This window comes from Pezoporus flaviventris, unplaced genomic scaffold (genome assembly GCF_033815535.1).
Source record: "Pezoporus flaviventris isolate CSIRO_AGI_PZ_B2104156 unplaced genomic scaffold, CSIRO_AGI_Pfla_v1 ptg000072l, whole genome shotgun sequence".
In the NCBI taxonomy this organism is placed as follows: Eukaryota; Metazoa; Chordata; class Aves; order Psittaciformes; family Psittacidae; genus Pezoporus; species Pezoporus flaviventris.
The window spans coordinates 1753967-1771732 of record NW_026892620.1 but is presented as its reverse complement, the minus strand read 5'-3'; the positions used below and the strand labels follow the sequence as shown (position 1 = coordinate 1771732).

At 41.4% G+C, this 17766-nt stretch overlaps 1 protein-coding gene across 1 annotated transcript in view; it reads right to left on the bottom strand.

The window, feature by feature from the left end:
• Positions 1-17766, bottom strand: part of SH3RF3 (SH3 domain containing ring finger 3) — a 250219-nt gene that overhangs the window by 45595 nt on the left and 186858 nt on the right. Inside the window, exons 5-6 of the mRNA XM_061472665.1 lie at positions 5545-5645; positions 1431-1601 (exon numbers count right to left, since the gene is read on the bottom strand). Of these exons, the coding sequence (XP_061328649.1) occupies positions 1431-1601; positions 5545-5645 (272 nt within the window). The remainder of the gene's footprint in view (positions 1-1430; positions 1602-5544; positions 5646-17766) is intronic.

Sequence of the window (17766 nt, the reverse complement as noted above, 5' to 3'; positions counted from 1 at the left end):
CTCCTTGGGTTTTGTGGGGAGTGGCAGAAAAATCTAATACTCTGCTTTGTTGTCAAAGGGGAACAAAGTAATTTGAAAATGCAGCAAATAGTAGATTTTGTTGCCATCAGATTTTCCTTGCTGTTCTCACTGAGGGTGATTTACACAGGAGTTTAATTAGCTCACAGGATCATAAATATAATCATAAAGCTGATTTCTGGTGTTGTGGAAAGCACTTTTGCCCTTTAGCACTTCTCTGTCTTGTTCTAGCTGTGACATGCTGCCTTTAATAAACTCTTGCTGATTCAGATCACCAACCCTTCAGCACAAACTTCTTTACTAATTAAGGGCTGAAGAGGCAAGGAGTGAAGGCAGCCAAGGGGCTCTATAAAGTCAGGTAAACACAGTTGAGTGATAAACAGTGAAGAACCCATGAATTAATGTGTTGGGGTTTTGTTTTTTTTAAATGAGAGGCAATATTAGGAGTGTCAGCAGGCTTAGTTATCATCTTCTAATCTGCTTTTAACTTTTGGTCTTGCTCATTCCACACATTACAGACTTGACATAAACTGAAAATGGAACAAACCTGGATCAATTTTTCAAGATCAACACTGTCTGACTTGTGAGGCACCTTTCCCTGGAAAAGGTGGTGGAGACTGTGTGCATGTGGGAAGATAGACTGAGAGCATATGCGGAGTGAGTTCGATTTGCAAACCCATGGTTGCTCTAAAACAGATATGGGTATACACATGGAAACATTCAGCTGCAAGGAGCATGTAGGGCAAAACAGTCTGTGACGTACTGATGAACTTTATCCTCAGCTTGCAGACTATTTCAGAGTGGGCTCTATATCAGAAATAACCTTTGATTTGGTGTTGTACAATACCCAGCTCTGACAAACGGCATTCCTCCCCACACATGCTATTTTTTCCTTTTCTCATCTTCTGCAACAGAGACAGAGGTAGCTAAAATCAGACAAGTTACTGAACTCTCCTACCACTTCTGAATTTTAACACCTCAAATGTTAATCCAGAGCTAAACAATTCAAGATCTTTGATTTGAGAAAAACAAAACCTACATGAGGAGCTACTGAAAAGCAAGACACAAGCATTTCTTATTTTGTTTGTCCCTGTTACATGCCCATGAGCTTTATAACAATAAAAAAATCATTAGCCAAAAGATTCTCTACAATAGCAAAACCTGTGCTCATCAGACTTTGTAAAATCAGAGGTTGTAAATGCCATAATCCACCACGGCTGGTGAAGTCTTCTGAGAATATGGATAATCCCAATGCTAGAAGAAGTAAGTTTCATTACCCAAGGCTGCAATGCCAGCAGAAAATTTCTGGAAGGGGAATGCAATTTAAAAGCAGAGTAGTTTTCAGCAACCTCCGGATGCAGAATCCCTCTCAGCACAGATCAGGCATAAACACCTTGGGCAGTGGTCCTCACCTTGACACTGGTGTCACATAGTTGCCTGGGAAGACACCGGACATTCCGCTCCTCAGAGATGTCCCCTTGAACCAGCCGTCCTGGCACTTCTCAATGACCCGGTACATCTCACCTTTGCGGAGCTCCAGCTCGTCGTTCTTCTGAGGCTTGTAAGCGTACAGGGCTAGGTAGCTGTCGGGAGAGGTCACACAAGAAGAAAGCACACAGCTGATGACACTGCCTGCCCCAGTTCGACTCTAGCCCCACAGAGCAGAAAGTCAGTAGAGACACTGCTTAGAAATGGTGGTTAAAAAGAAACATCATTACAGCATACCAACCAAGTAACAGCAGGGACAGGATCAACTGGATGCTGAGACAATAAGGGAATAACTAATCAGACTAAAGGAAAGGAGTAATTTAAAAATTCATAGGACATCTCACTCAGGGCACAACCAAAGCAGAACACTGCCACAAAGCAACACTGAGGGACTTAGCAGGGATTTCAGATGGATAAGGCAATTACGGAGACAGGTTAACCATGCTTTGAATAGGAAGGCTTTGCAGAGCCTAATGTCTGGATGAAGTATATATTCGTATGCTTCAGGGTGGGAGCCATTTCTACTGTGGATTTCCAGAAGAAACTTTTCTTATGGGTAAGCTACTTCAAAAACATTTAAGGCAGCATTTCTTGATGCTATTTATGCTGAGCAGTTTTAGAAGCAACACACCAACCTGTTCTGATATAGTATAATAATATCTGTATTATGCGGGTAAGCCGAAAATTGACAGAGGCCAAATTCTGCAAAGGGATTCTTACGGTAGAATCTGGTTTTGGATGCATTGCATGGAAGTATTCTGATAAATCTTTAATAGAGGACCCAACATGTGGAAGTTTTTATTTATTTAATTACAGGTTTTATTTATTCCCTTTGTTTAAAATCTTTCTTTTTATCTCTCTTTTGTTCTTCCGTTACTACTTCAGGGATGTGTCTAATGTCGTGAAACAACTACAACTTAAAGTCCCTAAAGATATTCTCTTTGCTTAGAGAGATCCTTGTTGAAAATTAAGAATGATTGCTTGCACTTAGGGGAATAATGAAAAGTCAGGATAGGATAACAAGAACGCACACATAGAGCCACACTTTCTTTACAAATATCTTTTTTGTGTGTGTGTGTGTGTGTGCTGTCACCTTTCTACAAATGCAAAAAGGGATTTCTGGTAATTCTTGATCAAGATTGTGCCTTCTTGATTTTTTTTTTAATTTTATTTGTGCTTTACAAGCAGTGCAGAGAAATTAGGACAATGGGGAAACACCTACAGAAAGTGCATTTACACTACAAAGTGTGGCAGAATGCTCTTAGGCGTGGGGGAGTGGGTGAGAAGAGGCTTGCTGCCCACCTCATAGCAGCAAACCAGAGAAATAATGAAAACTATAGCCATTCTGATTGTAGACTTGCAGCCAATAAAAATTATACATGTTTTTTTCACTTTTACTCTCCAGGAAATATAATTGAGGAATAAATCTTGTTAGTGTTTCTAATTCTGCCCCTTTATGTACTGGTAGATTTCCTTATTTTTGTTTAGAAAGTAGTAAATAAACAGCAGTAATGAGCAGAATATGAAATATTTGGTAACAGCTCCTTGGGGCATGCTTAGGCTCTGTTTACCACATGCATGGGGTGCAAAGACCTAACCAGAAATTGTATTTCATTAGTCAACAGATGGGAGAAACCATCCTGCACATCCCTTGTTCAGCCTATGCAATCAGGTGGTCCTGAGCAGGTCTGTGGCTGTTCACCTGATGAAAATCATGAGGCTACCTATGAACTGAAGAATATTAAAATGCATCACCCTGATGTGAAATAAGGTTGCATGCTGAAGTGCTAATCCTTCAGCACTGCGCTCTGCTAGGACATAATGGAAAGTGCCAGACTGCACTTACTCAAGGGAGCAGAAAGTGTGGCTTTGACTACCCCTTTTTAAGTTGGTGCTTACACAAGGCTATCGGTAAAGTGATGGGTCAAGGACAGAGCATTGTAGATGGATAGACTCACTTAGCCCTTTTCCCAAGGTGCTACATGTAATACTGTAATTTACGGGTTGAGATGCTGGAAGAAGGTGCAAGGAAAATTACCTTAAGTGGATCATAGGCTGCTTTCCCTTGCATCTATCTCCAGGTTTCCTATTAGTTTCTTTTTGTTCCTCCCAGCAAATTCCGCTAATGCATCCTCCTGAATTAAACCTGAATATCCAATATCACAATGCACCTAAACATCCTCTGGAGGGAGTACCAAAATTCTTGCAAAGACTTAAAGAAGGTGTACCTGCCAAAACTGACCAAACTCTGCATTGCTAAACTGCTGAAAACTTGTATGTGATGATGACATAGCATGACACTGGGACAATGGAGGTGATCAGTGGGAAGATGCCCGTCCCTGGGTTTTCCTCTATTAGTCTGCAACAAGTAGGGGCTTCTTCAAACCCTGTGATAGGCCCAGCCTGGGTCTACTGCCTTGCCATGGCTGGCGTGCCCACCCTGTGGAGACAGGCATATGCCCCATGTGCAGACAGAGATGGGTCTGTGGGAAAGTTGGTGGGACACGTGCTCTCACACATGGTTGAAAATTTGAGTGCAGGCAGCTTTCCTACTCAGAAAGTAGTTTCAGTCTAGCGGTCTCATTTCCTGAGACTAATTTTGCCTTAAACCAAAGCCTTTGGACTTGGACATGTTTCACCATTCTGTAGATTTTAGGTGTGAAACTTCACCAGCAAACTCTCTACAACCGAGACGAAAGTGTTAAAACAATCTGAAATCTTGCAAAATGTAACAGCAAGTTATTCTGGGCTACGTGAAACAGTGAGGCTAAGGGTTAGGGAGCAGGACCTAGAGAAGCCGAAATGTTTATTAAAAGTTCCCCAAGTAAAGGCCTAAGCGAGAAGGTGGCTCATGTTCTTAGCCTCATGGAGCTGCATGTGACTCTACTTACAATGCAGAAGCCCCTAGGCTCTGTCTAGGGGTGTACCTCCCCAGTTCTGCTACAGCTTTCAGATAACACTTCTTCTTTGACGGGAACTTGGCTTGCAAATACAAAATGACAGACCGGATTATAAGGCTGCTTCACAAGGGAAAAGCATGGAGGGAGAATGGGAGGCTTGCTGAGGCACAGAGGCAGGGGCATTGCCAAAGAGCTGGAAAATGTTCTGATTCAGCAACTAAACAGTGGAAATACTGCCAGTTACTTGTTCCCAGCCTGAGCAAGACTCGAAATAAATTTATACCCCACTATGTGCCACACAGGCTGCACAGAGTGACCACAAGATGATGACAGACCCCTCTGAAGGGCAGTCAGTGATGTGTGGTACCCCTCAGGTATGAAGATTTCACCTTAGTAGCCAAGAACAAATTTGTTTTGGTTCTGTTCCAACTCCTCTATCCTCCTCAAAGCAGATTTGCTATGTTCTTTAGGATTTTGTGAATTCAGACCTTGTTTTAGCCATATCGTAAATCCCTAAAATACTGGTGTGCCTATGTGTGTCTATGTAGTTCTGCTGCTTTCACAAGGTACATGTGATGAGAAGAAAGGGTTCAGTAGCTTAACTAGACAGGCACCAGATGAACCAACCAGGCTAGAAGAGATTTATTATAATGAAGTCTGTATCTAGTCAACCTTCGGTTACTGCACACACTATTCAATAAGCCTATATGCCGACGACATGAAGTTCGTAGATTGCCTTTGTTTATGGCACTGAAAAAAAAAGAGCAATTGGGTCACTTTTTTTCTGGTTAATGATGAATGGATCAGGTGTTTGATTGCATGGGACTACACTTCTTTTAAAAGCTTTAAATGAAGGAAGATCTTTTCTAGCTGAGAGGCATTCAATTTACTTCCCAGTGATTCATACAGCTGTAACAAATATACCGGGAGTCTAAAAGGGCTCACAGAGAAAGGACAAAGTTTTGCCTTTCTTTGCTCATTTTTTCAATTTCAGCAGAGTCTGTGTCATGTATGAACTTGTGATCTCTCCTCAGAATGCTCTGGAGCTGACATTCGGGCTTTCAGATTTCAAACACATGCATGCATGTGCACATGACTAGAAACAAAGGGTACACAGTGACTGAGATGAGCTGCTTACATATTGAGGGGCAGCTGGACCTTCGGTGATGTTCCCTGATCTCCAATTATTGCACTTGTCCTGGGAGCAGCCACTGTGGCTGTTCCAATCAAAGAGGAATCCTGAAAATACACAAAGAAGAACATACAAAGGTTAAGATCAAGCCCATCATTTCCTAAAATGCTGTCAGGGGAAGGCACAGAGGAAAAGCACAGAAGAAAAAAAAATCATATTTTTATCAATTCCCAGACTTTTTTACTACATTATAAAAGACATCTTTTAGTCTTACACATTCTAAAAATACGTTTCTGGCACAAGGTGTATTAGTATTTTCATTTACCTGTCAGAGAAATGTAGGTGTACTTTGCGTGCAGATTTTAAAGTTTTAGAACACAAAACTACTTGACTACTTTGTAATATCAGCTCAACATGTGTATCTCTGCAACAGTATCTTCTTTGATAAAAGTAACCTTTTTCCCTCAAAAGCTTGTTTTTAAATTTGCAGTCTTTCACTTAATGGTGATGGATCTCTGGAGAAGAAGATACTATCAATTTCCAAAATGCAGTCTCATTTATGTATACTGGTTTTATCATCAGGAATGTTCCTCACCTTAAGAAAAAGGTGACAACACAAGCCAAAACAGGAATACCTCTGGACACAGAAAGTAGGAGTCCATTTTTACCACAGCAAATAAATCCTCACTCTCATATAAAGAACTCGACAGATCTTTTTCAGCCATTAATGTTGAAAGGCAATTCTAAACGTAATCATTCACTTTTCAAAGCTTAAAGCTCTGTGAAAGTATGTAGGACAAACTCTTTTGAGTTGTCTCACCAAAGTCCTCATTCATCTATGTCAGAAATGAATACTGACTGGAAACTTCTCCTGAAGTAATGCCAAGGCCTGTAACAACAGATCTTGCTGTGAAGACAGGTCAAAACTGGGTTGATGGGATAAGTAATGGTTTACTTGAGCAAAAGGCGTTTTTAGTAAGGCTAACCAAATGCTGCATGCACATCCATAGGCAGAATGGCTCTACAAAGTAGGATCTGAAGTTTATGCACAAATTGTAGGTTCAGTGCCTCTTACATACGGCAAAAACTCTGAGCAGTTCGCAGACCTCTAGTGCAGCTTTCCATTTCCAAATGTTATCTAACAAACAGTAAATATTGATTTATTTTGGGAACAGAAATACAGGGACATTTTTTGCACTTACAAATGGCACTGAATTAAAAACCAAGACACTGAAAAAAACCTGACACACATTGCTACTTAATTAATGGTTTTCAAGGTCACCCAATTCCAAAAAAGCCCATGTAATTATGAGTGTCGTGTCATATCTTGTCAGTCTATTGCTAAGCTATACTGCTTTGCTGTATATTAACACCATATCACTAGGAAATCATGCAGCAAAATATGAAGACACTGCTCTGTGATTCCATGGCTTTTGGCAACAAGCAGCAAGCTGTCTCCTCTCTCACCGACATGTATGCTCAATCACAAAGTTGTAGTGACAAGTACATCTCCTTTTTCTCATTATTTCCCCTTACTTTCTGGCTGCTTGCTCAAACAAGGAAGGTTCCAGGCAGCTCTTACTCCTATGCGTAAAAGTGTTCTTTCCAGTTCTGTGACTAAGGCTTTATTAATCCTGCCTGTCACATCAGTGAGATAATATCAACTTACAGAAAAAATCCCAACCCACTAAAAAATGTAGGCATAGCTGCAGAATGATCCCGCATTTGTTATTTTGAGCTTGTTAATGGGGTTAGGAATTGTAGATGCTGGGCAGAAAGACCTGGCAGCTGCCTCATCCAAGAAGTAAGTCTGGTTCAAACTTCTTCATGTTGTGCCACCAGTGTATGCCTGCTCTGAGCTACAGAAATTGCCTCCAAGAAAACAGATCAGTCCCCACACTTCCTTGGTAGGACAAACCACTTTGGTTTTACCTTACAAATAGACAGAACTGAGTGAACAGCCTCAGGGTGCAACTGGAAAGGCCTGCTCATACTGACAGTGGTGGTTTATGTGTCTTCTGTATTACTGGAAGCATAAGCCCAAGCACTTTCTATGTGCTATTACATTTGTACTAACATACAATCCTAGGGATTAAGAAATCACGCAATTTTCATTCAATGTTGCTAGATGACAATGTTGGGTTTTTTTCCTTGAATAATCCCAAAGAAATCTCCATAGTCCTGAATGTTCTCTCTCCACCTGACATTCAGTTTCTTGCCTGTGGCCTTTTACTGCAGTACTGCTACATCTGGTGCCAGCCTGAACCCTACAAACCATTCGTTTTTGCCACTTTGCACATCACATGCATCCAAACTCTAAATCAGTGCCTGCTTCTTGATTGTGCTCCAGTTTTTCTTTAGCTGCTCTCCCCTGCCGGCTTTGACATGATGGTGTACTTGCCAGTGTACCTATGACCCCTCTTTTCATCATCAGGTTTGACTCCACAGGACCTGCTGGCCTTCCTCTGTTCACATTGTGGCATTTACGTTCACACAAGTGTTCTGCTCTTCAGTGTCACCCGCCTCTGTGCTCCTTGATGAATTCTCTTGGTGGCTGCCTGATTGCTACTATGCATCTGAATGTTCACCAGCTTTGCATTTAAACTACAGACCCTGACATGGTGAAGGCCTCCTAAGCCTCCCCTTTTAAGGTCCTGTTCTCTTGTCTCACTTATGTATCAATGATTGGCTCATACTATTAGATACAATACTGATAGATTATTTTGCAAGATAATATTTGAAATAAGATTTTGAAAAGACTGCTTTTTTTTTTTTTTTTAAATAATAATCTCCTATTTCTTCACATTTTTGGTTACCTTTGTTGGAAGTTTACCTTTCCACTTTACATTCCCACAATTTCATATGGGTTTCCCCAGTAACACTAATAATTCTCCTGGGCAATACAGCATGCCTTTCTCCATCACAGCTGGTAGCAGGGTTTAGTTTGTTTTTCTTCTTTATTTAGCCCTGGAGCCAGGTTTCACATTTGCTGTTGTGATCTAAGGAACGAGGCACTAGAAGTGTCCCCTTCTCCCCTTCATCTGCTCAGGTGAATGGGAATCCAAGACAATGCTCAGATTTTTTATTCTCTGCTTTGATACCTTTGGGAGGTCTGTGTGCCTCAGAACCTTCTGATGGCACGTCCCTGTGTTATCCACCTTCCTGTGGCACCAGGCATGTGAATACAGCCATGTTCAAGCTTTACACAGGGAGGGCTGAAACACTGCAGCATTTGTGTCTTAATCCTTCTTCCACCTCTGCTATTCACCATTGCTAAGACCTATCTGGGAGGGGACGTCTCTGGCAGTCAGGTTTTTAAGAAGCACGTGGGCATCTATTGATAAAAACAGGTACTTTACAAAGTTTTCTCAGGAAGCCATTAAGAAGTACTTCACTGTCTGATTCCCATGGATTTTATTGCAATCTAAGTAATAAGAGTCACTTCTGAAAATGCCATTTGGTGACCTGCTCTATCTTTATGAGACCCTAATGCCTTTAAACATTTGGCCATTTAGTTTCCAGACATGACCTGCTGGGTAATCACACTGTAGTATACCTCCTGATTAGGAAGCTGTTTATTCTAACAGTGGCTGCAGTTTTCTGAACTAGGCACTGCCAACTCTCATCCCATTTACTTAGGCCACTAAACAGCCAAATCTGATTGCTTCATGCTCCCACTCCAGTCTGGTATTCTCCAAGTACCACTTACTACTGCCAATGTTTTCAGCTCAACTGCAACAGCTCTTCTCTCCCAAGAGACAATACAACCCCAGCTGCTAGCCAGCAGGGAAAAGCAGCTGCATGAAGGCATGCTGAAAACCACCTCTGGATACTTCTGTTCAAATTCCTGCTTCTTTATGCCCGTTAATAGCACAGCAATCTCACCTGTACTGCAGAAGGCTAAATCTTGAGTAAAACTTGTGGACTATATAGACGGACACAATTATTCTGCATGATAGATATTTCACACCCAGCTCCTGCTGTGCCGTCTGGTTTTATCACCAGCTACTTTGGTATAATAGGTGATTATGTGCCCATGGACTGCCTAGTAATAGAAAAGGACTTTTTGCCTTCTGTACATAAAGAAAACAGCCTCCTTATGACCACTGAAACACAACTTACCCCTGTTCCCTAACACTTATGCTAATGTCTCATAGAAACTCATAACTCAAACCTTGAGGCCTCCCTAAAAATTGCCTGTTTCTTCCTCCCTGTCTCCATGTTGGCTATTATAAGAAGACTTCATGTGAGAACCAAGAATGAAGAAAGGCTCTGCATAAAGGCATCTTAGGGCTTGGCTAAACTAGCCAAGCAGCATGGTCCTTTGGAGCAAATTAGCAGCAGAGCAAAGCATCTCTGCTCTTGGTCCCCATGCAGCATTTCCAGCACCATTTCTAGATGCTTAAGTAAGTCACAGCCCCAAGCACCACTCAGGACAGCCAAAGCTAGCTGAACAAAAAGGAAAAAGATAACTGTCCATCCTGAGGGCCAGAATTTCCTAAGAAATTCTGATTCTCAGAACAAAGAACAAACAGCCCAACTTCTTCAGAGGACACCACAAGGTGTCTAATACAGATCTCATTCCTCTTCCAACTGATAAGTATTATTTGCAAGAGAACTATAGGAACACCAAAACAAGTTGCACTTTAATGTATCTGTAATGATATATTTATATTACAGTTTATACCATATACTCCTGGGAAAATAATACACTGCTGAGATGTTGCTGCCCCTTGTGTCAGCTCTGACATATATTTAAAAGCAACCAACCTGGCAAAACATTACTGACAAGCCCACAGAGACTAGGAAATTAAAGGTAATAACCACTCATCTGGGCTGAAACTTCATCTCAAATTCATCCCCTTTCTCTCTTTCCATCCACACCTCTATGAAAGCATAAAAATTAGTAGTCTGGACTGCAAGCATAAACTATCTTTTAATCTCCCCGGTAGATTTACCTTAGATTTCCACCAGTACATTAAGGCCACATTTGTGGTTTAATTCGAAAAGACGTGGTGCCTGTAAGGATTAGTGAAGTGCCTTGCAAAAGCATTGAGCTCAGTCTTGAAAGGGAATAGCAGTCATGAAGACAGTGATAAAACTAGGGACAGAGTACAATGACATTGCAGGTTGCAGCAGCCTTCACAGAAAAATAATTGCTGCTGCTATCAGATGAATGTTCTTATCATCTAGAAAATCACCAACCAGAAATCTCAGTTTTGACTTCAAAGCAAATCCAGCACTGTCTCACCACAGGGCACTTATCACATTCATTAATTCACAGGAAAATTTCTTTTAATGTCTTGGATGCATATTTACAGCTTACTTTAAATTTCTCTTTAATATTACTTTAAAATAAGAGAAAAACACTCATTCAACTCACATAGGTTGACATACCATCCTCTGGAGATATCACAAAAAATAGGCTAAGGGTCTTCAAGATTCCTGTGACTTGTTTCCCTAATTTGCTGACTCCATAAAACAATGACTGTGGCAATCACTCCAAGCCTTAATGTTCCTAGAAATAATGTATTAGCATTTAATGCGTGGTAGTGCCACCAAGTATTGATGAAAAGTGTTACACGCAAGAACAAGTAGCCTCATCAAATGCTAATTACCAAAGTGGAAGCTGAAACGGACTTACCAATCCTAGAGTAAGACTTTTTCTTCCATAATGGTATGTGTGTAAAAAACAAATAAATGTGCATGATAACAGCTGCAGCTGCATAAATACCCAGTTCCTTCCTGAAAAAAAATGAGCTAAATTTATATGATTTAGCATTTACTGAGGGGCTCTTGCAACCTGTAAGTATCTGTGGCTGTGGGTGAAGGTGAGGCAGAATATTATGCTAGCCTGTTCTAGTAGCTTGTTGGCCCTGATTATTTTTTGGTTCACAGTAGGCCAAAAAGATCTAGATCCTGTCTTCTGCAAATAGCCCATGCAGCTATGCAGAGCTGAAGAAATCATGTAAATCTATTTCCTGAGCTTCTGTTTACGGTATCCTGCAATCTAAGGATGGCTGCAAGTTAGAATAAAAAAAATCAAAACAAACCAAATATTTTTTGTCATCATCCAAGTGTTCGTTTGACATTACCATCCATAAAAGCACTGGTTATTCTGATTTGCAGCTTCTTAGTTCCCCAAAATGAGGACTAATTAAGCATCATGAGGATGAACATCATGAGAATTACATTTTATTCAGCCTTGTTTCTCTCTCAGACTAACCCTTTCAGCACTAAGCACCAGTGTCTAGCTCTTCACCATGAGGTTTTAAATGGTTTTGTAGTAAATAGTTTCTTGCAATTCTGGGATCAAAGAACATGAAAAATCAAATGCAGAGAGACAAAAAAGCTTAAAGTAAAAGCTTGACCTCTAAAAGAGGTTAATTTAATCCCACATTCCTAATTATCCATTTGATAACTACACAGTGAATTCATTGGAATCCTGTGCAATGCTTCCTGCAGGAAGTCCTCCTCCAGGGAGACAGTAGTGGTAAACAAATGAACAAAAACACCAAACCAACGAAAAAGGGAAAACACACTCTGTAGTAGTTTCTGTTCATATGTCATGCTTGTACACATAGCATGTGCTGGATGGACAGGATTTTGTGGTATAGTGTAAATACCAAGAGATTGCCTTGCTTGCTCTTGAGGCTTCCAAATCAGTAGTTGACTGGCAGGTAGCATAAAGCCTCAGGATTAGCCCTGTGGAAAAATGATTTCAGTGGCAAAATGTGTTGGGTTACTACCCTGAGGACCATCTGGAAAAAAATATTTTGCTTTTGTTTTGCAGGCAACGGGATTTCATGCCCAGTTGAATAGCCCTTCTATAGCACAACATTCTCTCCTCCCAGATCCTGTAAAAAAAGGTTTTGTAGTTCTTGAAAAACCTTTCAAAATGATTTTGTGACAAGGGAAATTATAGGATAAAGAGAAGGCACTGTCTTTAAACCAGTAACTTCTGAAAGGCGATTTTGCTTTGACTTGGATTCTTGGCAGCTTATGTAATCGGTCAATAGATTGAGTCAGCGCATGTGCCTATTTGCAACATTTTTGACAAACAATGTAAGATATCTCAATATACAGAGTATATTCAAAGACCTATTGGTAGCAAAAGGAAAGCAAAAATACAGCTTACATGCCTGCCCTAAAATCTTTGCTTGAAAAAATTTAACTCCTTCCTACCTACAAAACCCCCCAAAAGAGTTTTATTTATAAAATTATTTAAAATAGAGATACAACACATGGGCCATGTTTGGAACCAGTTCTAAATAATTCTGAATAGAATGGAACCAGTTCTAAATAATTCTGAATAGAATTGGGATTATACAAAGACCATAAAGTAGTTAAGGCTAAATTTTAGCAAGGTTAAATTTTAGCAAAGTCTGGTATGCTGCTTTCATGACATACTTTGATCTAAATGACAGAAACACAGGTTGCACTAATATTACTTCTCTTTTGCCATTTTGAGTGGTTCAGCTTCATGAAATAGCTGCCCTTGGTTTCAGCTGTCTCACTTTCACTAATGGATGTCCAGTCAGTTGTCATTCACAGCCAGAAGTAAGTTGGATAGAATTTGGACTCCAGGCCAAAACTGAAAAATACCTGTATTTCCCTTCATATCTCAGAGCCTGTTGTGCACTTGAAAATTAAAGGTTCATTTTTAGTGTCTGAATTTTATGTATAATCTGTATGCTTCTCATGGTCAGCACATTTAGGTTATCAGTCAAGGCTCAAGCAGAGTTCTGCTATTACGTTTTCTCAGCTAAAATTCAGCACTTCTAAATAACTGATAAGGAGTCACACTTCCATATGATTTATATAGCAAGACACTTCAAGGAACATTTTTCATTTCAAATATTGTCACTCTTTGGGACTGCAACTGTGCAAGACATTATTCTCAGCTTTTCCTGAACATGTGGCCTCTGGTTAGGAGCCTATACTACCATTCACAGATACAAATGGACTTCTTGTGCATGGTGATGAGTCATTCAAAACACACATAGAAGTTCCTTTCTTCCTCCCTCAGCTGTTATTCCAGTGTGGACAAAGCCATGCTTCATTATTCATGAGATGTGTTTTCTGTCAAAAAACAGGGGATCTGGAGCAGTACTGACCTATGAACTTTCCATATAGCAGGTAGAATAATTCATAAGGGGTGGAAATGGAAGCAAGACAAGCCATCTGAGGCTTAGGCATGATTACTGTCCAGGGGGACCTTCCCCACTCGCCAGGGAGTCTCAGTTGCTAACCACTCTTCTGCACCTGTAAGCGAATTCAGCTTCTGCTCCATCACATGACTGCAGCACTACTTACATTTTCAATAAAAATCTATTTTGCCAAAAGTCACTATTACCTTTTAGATGGAGATCTTACACCTAATGAGTGATACTCAGCATGCAACAAAAAGCATACAAGAAGTAAATTTGGCTTAAAGCAAAATTAAGATCCCAGCATTGCCTCTTTGAAAAGAAATGCTTTCTATCCTTGCTATTGCAGTCTTCCAGTCACTATTTTATCCAGCTGAGGTGGCTGGAAGTTGATTCTTCTACCTCTGAGTGTCCCTGGGTTTGCAGTCAATGAATATGGTTTTCTGACCACGACTCATTTCAAAATGCATCTTGGCTTTTGGGAAACAGCTGAGTTGGTTCTACTTAAAAAAAAATGAACATGCTATGGAAGGCTTGTACTGTTCAATTATTAAATTAATTGCATGAAGAAATGCTTTCAAAACATGTGATTTCATACCCTGGTCTGCATGTCAATGCTCAATATGCGTATATTTGTGCCCTCCTGGAGAAGCAGGAGTCTTATAATAGTTAAACAACAAAAAAAAAAAGTGAGTTTGGCATGAAAGTCTGGTTTCAATTCACAAAAAATTGACAAAAGCCACAGGAATATAGTACTATGCATGAAAACACTACTAAAGGGTGGAATATATTTCACATTTACTGAAGCATACAAAATTTGCACCTAAATTTTAAGTTCCTACAGTAAGAAGCCCTTGGTGTCTCTGTTTCTTCTCATGTCAGCAGGGACAAAGCAGGCTCCCTTGACACAGGAGCCTCAGGTCTACAAGGAAAATGGGTGCTTGTTTCGCTGGGCACCAGCCAGTTGCTTGAGGTAGGAGACTGGATGCCATTCAAGAACTCCTGTAATTGAATTCTGCTTGTTTAAAATACAGGCTATAGGAAAACTGTGTCAAATGCTTTAAAAATGTAGAACCCCCACCCCCAGCAAGCTAAATACCAATCCTGATATGCACCAGAGAAGCTCATACCTACTAAACTGAACGAAATACTTTTATTTTTTTTAATGAAGAAGTCTATTGAATTAACACAGATAAAGTGTCTGGAATTTTCAAGGATGTGATATAAAGACACAGTGAACCAAATTTAGATTCTAATATTGAAAGGAAAGGCATAAATTTGCTAGGCAGTCACCACTGAAACTGTAAATTTGTTGCTTCCTCTATAAGAAATATGCTTTGGCTGAATGTTGCCTTCCTACCAACCTACCCATGCTCCCAGAAATGCCCCTGAGCACTTCTGAAGCAGAAGTAGAATCAGTCTGCAGATTGTCAAGACATCAAACCCTGAACAAGATGTACAGGACATTTACCTTAAAAAGGCCAAACACAAAATAAAATGGTCTGAAGTCAAGATTCTCACTGTCCTGAAAGCCTTGATGTAAATGCTCAGGGGCCCATTGTTTATGCTATGTTAGCTGTTGTTCAGCCACGTGAATAAAAGAAAAGTGCTGAACTTATTTTCTGTCTAAGGCTGTAGCATCACTAATTGTTTCAGAGCCATGTCAGGTCTTAGTAGATGGCAGAAAAGGAACTGAATTTCTGACATATTTAATTAAAACATAACCCCTATTATCATGGGATTAATAGTTGTAGAAATAAGGCTGCACAATTTTAGTGTGTATTTGGTAAGAGGCAAATTCAGGACTCTTTGTAAACCTAAGAAGGATAAAAGCTGAGGTGAGAAGGCTAATTTGCTGGGATGAGCAGCTCCAGAGAGGACACCTTCAAAACCAGAGAGAGGGAAAACACAGTGTTCAGGAGCCTCAATTCTGAGCAGTGAGAACCACCGAGGGAGCCTCAAGTCCTCAACAGCTCTTGCCCAGGAGCTGGCAGCTCCTTGATTTGGGAGACCAGGTCTAGTAGAGGCTGGTGTAGCTGGTTTGACAAGGGGAAGAGCTGCTTTGATAGGAGACTTGACAGGCTGGTCAAGGCAGCTTTAAACTAGAAGCTCTGGAGGACGGGGACACCAATTACGTGTCTTCCCACTCAGTGGAAAGGACCCAACCAACCTTCCTGTGGGCTGTGTTTCAATAAACACAATTTGTTCCAGGGAACATGGGGCCCCTCTTGTCCCCTACCACTTCTGCCCAAATGCCATAATGGTTTGTGAACAAGTGAAGTTTTGCATACCAGTTGTTCTGTTAAAATGGGGGAGAATAGTCAAAGTGCTTTCTGCTTCATGGCCTAATTTTTGCAGTTTACTAGCTTAGAATGAGTTTTCACATGACTAGCAAAGGGTGCACATGGTGCTTCCTTTGACAGCATAAGAACAGGAAAGCCACAGTCTGTCACATCTCTGTAAAGTCCAAATGTGTCACTCTGAGTGCCAAAAAACTGTGTGTCATTTAGCTTGACAAGCTTGGGACCCTCACTCATGTCTATTGCTTGTGCTGCTTCACAGATGTCCCAGGACATCTTGGCACATATGCTGCTTTGTGTGCCTTGCTGAGGGCTGAAAGGAGAGGAAAAGCCTTACAGCACAGAGGCCCTGCCTGGAAAAGGCTAAATTACAGTTGGACAGAGCTATGTCTCTGGTTTCTACATGTAGATGGGCAGTAGAGGGAGGTGAGCATCTGAGATAGGAGCAGAGGGTGCTGCTCCATCATAGCAGCATCCATGCTCCACCATTAGCATGCTGTTTCAGCTGGCTCTGTGGCGCACATTGGCATGCACACAGGAGCACTGCTTTCCCTGGTGTCCTAGAGAACCTGTGCTGCAGGGGCATTGGGCTCATGTCCTGGGAGGCAGTGGGGCACAGCTGTCTCTCAAAGGGAAGACCCACCAGCGCCACAAATGGATACAAGCAAGCGTTCTTGCCCAAGGTAGTCCCTGCAGTTTGATGTTTATCTCCTTTCCTGCATTGCCCTCTCCTAGATGTCTACACACATACCAGCGTAGGCTGTAATGTGGATTGCTTTCCTGCTCTGTGCTGCCACAGGGGAGGGAAGCAATCCACATTTGTCCCTGTATGGGGACACGGGTGTGAAGAGCAGGAAGGCATGGCCAGGGAGAGGAAAAGGGCAAGGGTGGCTTCCTTCAGAGGAGAAATCATGGAATCATAGAATCAGCTAGGTTGAAAAGACCTTTAAGATCATCGAGTCCAACCTTTATCCCAGGACTGCCAAGGCCACCACTAAACCATGTCACTGAGGCCTCATCTACATGGTTTTTGAACACTTCCAGGGATGGTGATTCCACCACTTAACTGGGCAGCCTGTTCCAATGCCTGAGCACCCTTTTGGTGAAGAATTTTTTCCTAATATTCCACCTAAACCTCCCCTGGCTATCGCTTGTTGCCTGTGAGGAGACCAACCCCCACCTCACTACAACCTCCTTTCAGGTAGTTGTAGAAAGTGATAAGGTCCCCCCCTGAGCCTTCTCTTCTCCAGACTAAACAACCCCAGTTCCCTCAGCCATTCCCCATCACACTTGTGCTCCAGACCCTTCACCAGCTTTGTTGCCCTTTTCTGGACCCACTCCAGCACTTCAATGTCTTTCTTGCAGTGAAGGGCTCAGAACTGAACACAATGATGGGTGGGAATACCCTGCCATGCTTAGGTTATTTCAGTTCCAGAAAGCAGCATAGACCTCTACAGCTGGTCTGTAGAGGGAACCTGTGACTAAGTGTCTGCACATTAAGGGTGTAGATGACTGAGCAAGAAGGCCGAGTCAGAAAAGGTTTGGGAGTATTACTATTATTATTCTCCATTCTTTTGTACACCTTCAAACTGCAAACTGCCACTTGGATTCCCTTATCCACAGAATCAGTGAGCATTTACAAGGTGTTTCATTGAATCCCTGAGTTTGGCTCCTGTTTCTGCCAGCCACCCAGAAGCAGCCTCTCAGAAGCAATTTTTTGGGGACCTGTGAGGATGCTCAGGAGGCTCCTCCTCTGTCCTTCAAGGGGGGGAAAGATG